Raw genomic sequence first — 3,491 nt, forward strand, 5'->3', positions numbered from 1 at the left:
CAGTTTACACATGTGTTTTTTTCTTGAGTATCATATTTGATCCTTCAGGCTTTTCTGGCTCATATAGTCTGATACAGTGAGAATATGGAGGAAAAAACAGCACAGATTTATTCAGAGACTCAAACGGAGCAAAAATATACAATTTGATGCAGATGCTGATATTTATATGATCAAAGAGTGATGAAAATCTGATGCTTGTAATGTAAATCAATGAGATCTTTATAACAGTAGAGCAGATACTGACAAACTCATCCTAATCTTGGATGGCCTGAGGATGAGTGCATTTACAGCACATTTTCAGCTGAACTGTTCCTTTAAAGTCCTACAGCACTAGTCGAGCTCATGCGCTGTTAAAGAGCAACTGTTCAAACACAGGCGTGAAGAGCATTAGTTGAGCATGTGTACCAAAACTCTTGACCAAAAACAAACCACCATGTTTATTTACGTCCCACATCTAAAGCCACACAACTTCTGACACTTGACAGCTGCTGCTTCCTTCATTTGCCTGAATAAATACAATTTCTAAACAGTAGATGAGTCCTGAATAATTCCAATGATGGTGTCTGAATATACTTTCGCATGTATGGTTAGAGAGTTATGAGCTCTCTAAATTACACTACATCACGTTTTCATCCCAGTGCAACCTCATTTTTAGCACCCAATACTGACTTGACACTGCTGTACTTGTGTATATAAATATATGTATGCATTGCATAAAAACATGTAAAATGCATATTAAGTCATCATGCTCAAATCTTACCTGTTGAACTCATAAATGTGTTCAATATTCCCAAAAAGTGAACACACTTGTTCTGGTTTGATGGGAAGGTCCCGGGTGTCGATAATGTGCACAAGATAATCCTGAAAATTGGAAAAGGGAAATAAATATTATTTCAAACTCAACCAATGATAAACTATTATCCATCTTGATTTGTACTGTAATGCCTTCAACTGCTCAGCAGATGGCGCTAGAGAACTGAAGGAAAACTGCACACTCAATCTATTGATGCTTACAAAATACATTTGAAAACTGGAAAACATTTTGACTTGCAAATGAACTGAAATTATATGAATCACATACATCATAATAATTAAATAAATCACACAAATTACATAAATCCTACTAAAATAAGCAAACTATTTCACCATACACTGTAAAAAAAAAAAAGATACTACTTCAGTTTTTCTACTTCAGAATTTCATGTTTAATTGAATGTGTTACTTGCCATTTCGTTATAAATAATTGTGAAATTTACTTGCTATTTCTGAGTATTATACAGCTGAATGAAACTGAGGAACTAAATTCAGCCCGACACTAAAGACAACAAACACTGACACACAATGCAATGCAATGCACTGATTTGTTTTATTAATTAAAGGCAGCATACTGTAAAAGCAGTACTAACAATGTATGAAATTCCACATTGAAATAATACAAGTCAGATTTTTTTTTTTGCATTATATTAATGAGAATGCCATGAAAATTGTCAATGCAAACACACACACACACACACACACACACACTTCATTTTCTTTAAATAAATTATTTCTAATCTGGACTGGACATGTTCTTGAAATCTGTTTGTAAAACTCGCATGCATGTAAACTGGTCTCTATCAAAGTACCCTGGTATTACCATCTGATACCATCACTATACCATGGTAATACCACAGTACTAAATTATGCCTGGCTATAAAAGACAATAAACACTGACACACAATAATTACAATGCATTGATTGATTTCATTAATTAAACTCAGTACTAACAATGTATGAAATTCCTCGTTACAATAATGAAAATATATATTATTTTGCATTATAGTAATGAGAATGGCATGAAATTTGACAATGCAAAAACCCCCAAAACAAAACAAAAACCCGCCAGGCTTCATTTTCTTAATTCTTGAAAGTATTACACATGCATGTAAACCTCACATGCAATGCAATGCATTGATTTATTAAAGTCAGCATAAATGCAGTACTAACAAAGTATGAAACTCCACATTACAATAATGAAAATCAGTTTTTTTGCATTATACCGAGCATAAAAATTACATGATACTGCAAAAAGAAAACATCCCAAAAGCTTTTCTTTAAGTAAATTATTTCTAATCTGAAGATGTTCTTGAACGGTTTTTGAAACGCTCTCACACGACATTTAAACCCTGTTCTGTGCTGCTCCAAACAGGCCAAATCAAGCTGGAGTTTAGTAGGCCACATCATAGAAAGCATGACACCACACACACACACACACACACACACACACACACACACCGCCCAATGCTCATATTAGGAAACGGCTCCATGGCCAAGTTTGGCTGTGATTCAGAGCGCCACAGCTCAGGGAGGAGTTCAACATCCTTCACCCAAAGCGCAAACATAATGAGCAAATATTCTGCATGAGAGCCCCCATTATACAACAGCATCACATGGACATTCAGCTGCAACATAAGACGTGCAGAACATGACGTCTCCGTGACAGAAACTACAGGAAATTTAGAAGACAATCAATGCAAAAGAAGTTGAAGCAGGGTGTGGACACTCTCTGTGAGAGTCTGAGTCCATTTGCAATGTTAAACGACCAACAAAATGTCCAGTTTCACCCAAACAGATGTCAGATCAGGCCGGTGTGAATCATCATATTTGGGCGTTTTCCTGTAGTTTACATTGACCAATGCCAAACTCTTTCATTCGTCTTTTTTATTAAGCACTTTACAGGTACACACATAGTCCAAAGTGCTGAGCAATCCACATATAATACACAATAAAATCAGAATAAATCCTAACAACAGGAAAAGGTCACCAAGGCTCTAAAAAACACAAACGAAGGTCTTCATTTCCAACAGGAAGTGTATTAGATTATTTAGGGAGCTAAACTAAGAACTGAAACACATTCAAGAACCTAAATGGACTCTGGTTTCAAATTCCCAGACGATCCCGGTAACATATGACATCAGTTTCCGACTTACTGTGAGAAACACACCAATTATGAGCCATATTTAAGACCCTTCGAAATGCTCCCTCAGATCCATAATGCACCTCATATCGGAGCAAAAGGCACTTTCAAAACCTTTTAGGTAAAAAACACCCTTACAAGTCAAGTCATATCTCATACTGTTATGTCTATAATGACTTTGGGCTTTACCATAGAGTGAGTTTTAGGGCTGAGCAATATTTTTTTTTATTTAGTCATTTAGCAGACGCTTTTATCCAAAGCGACTTACAAATGAGGACAATAAAAGCAGTTCCTCTGGATTTAGATCTAATTATATTGTATGTATAGTGTTGTCTAGCACATATATCAGTGTCGCAGTGACTTGGGTGCACGTCTGAGCAATTAAAGACAATTAAGAGATTTAAATGTTGGTTGGTTTTGTTCTGTTTAGAGGTTTAAATATTGGTTGATATTGTTCTTTTGAGACAATTAAATATGGGTTTGTTTTGTGCTGTTTAGAAATTAAAATTGTGGTTATTTTTGTTCAAATTAGAGA

At 35.4% G+C, this 3,491-nt stretch overlaps 1 protein-coding gene across 1 annotated transcript in view; it reads right to left on the reverse strand.

The window, feature by feature from the left end:
• The window catches only part of LOC107716045 (pleckstrin homology domain-containing family G member 3-like), a 23,972-nt gene extending 22,323 nt beyond the window's left edge, over positions 1-1,649 (reverse strand). The window contains exons 1-2 of the mRNA XM_016522365.1: positions 1,626-1,649; positions 761-861 (exon numbers count right to left, since the gene is read on the reverse strand). Coding sequence (XP_016377851.1) covers positions 761-861; positions 1,626-1,649 — 125 coding nt within the window. The remainder of the gene's footprint in view (positions 1-760; positions 862-1,625) is intronic.
• Positions 1,650-3,491: the final 1,842 nt, after the last annotated feature.

This window comes from Sinocyclocheilus rhinocerous, unplaced genomic scaffold (genome assembly GCF_001515625.1).
Source record: "Sinocyclocheilus rhinocerous isolate Xijiao unplaced genomic scaffold, SAMN03320098_v1.1 scaffold1862, whole genome shotgun sequence".
Lineage (NCBI taxonomy): Eukaryota > Metazoa > Chordata > Actinopteri > Cypriniformes > Cyprinidae > Sinocyclocheilus > Sinocyclocheilus rhinocerous.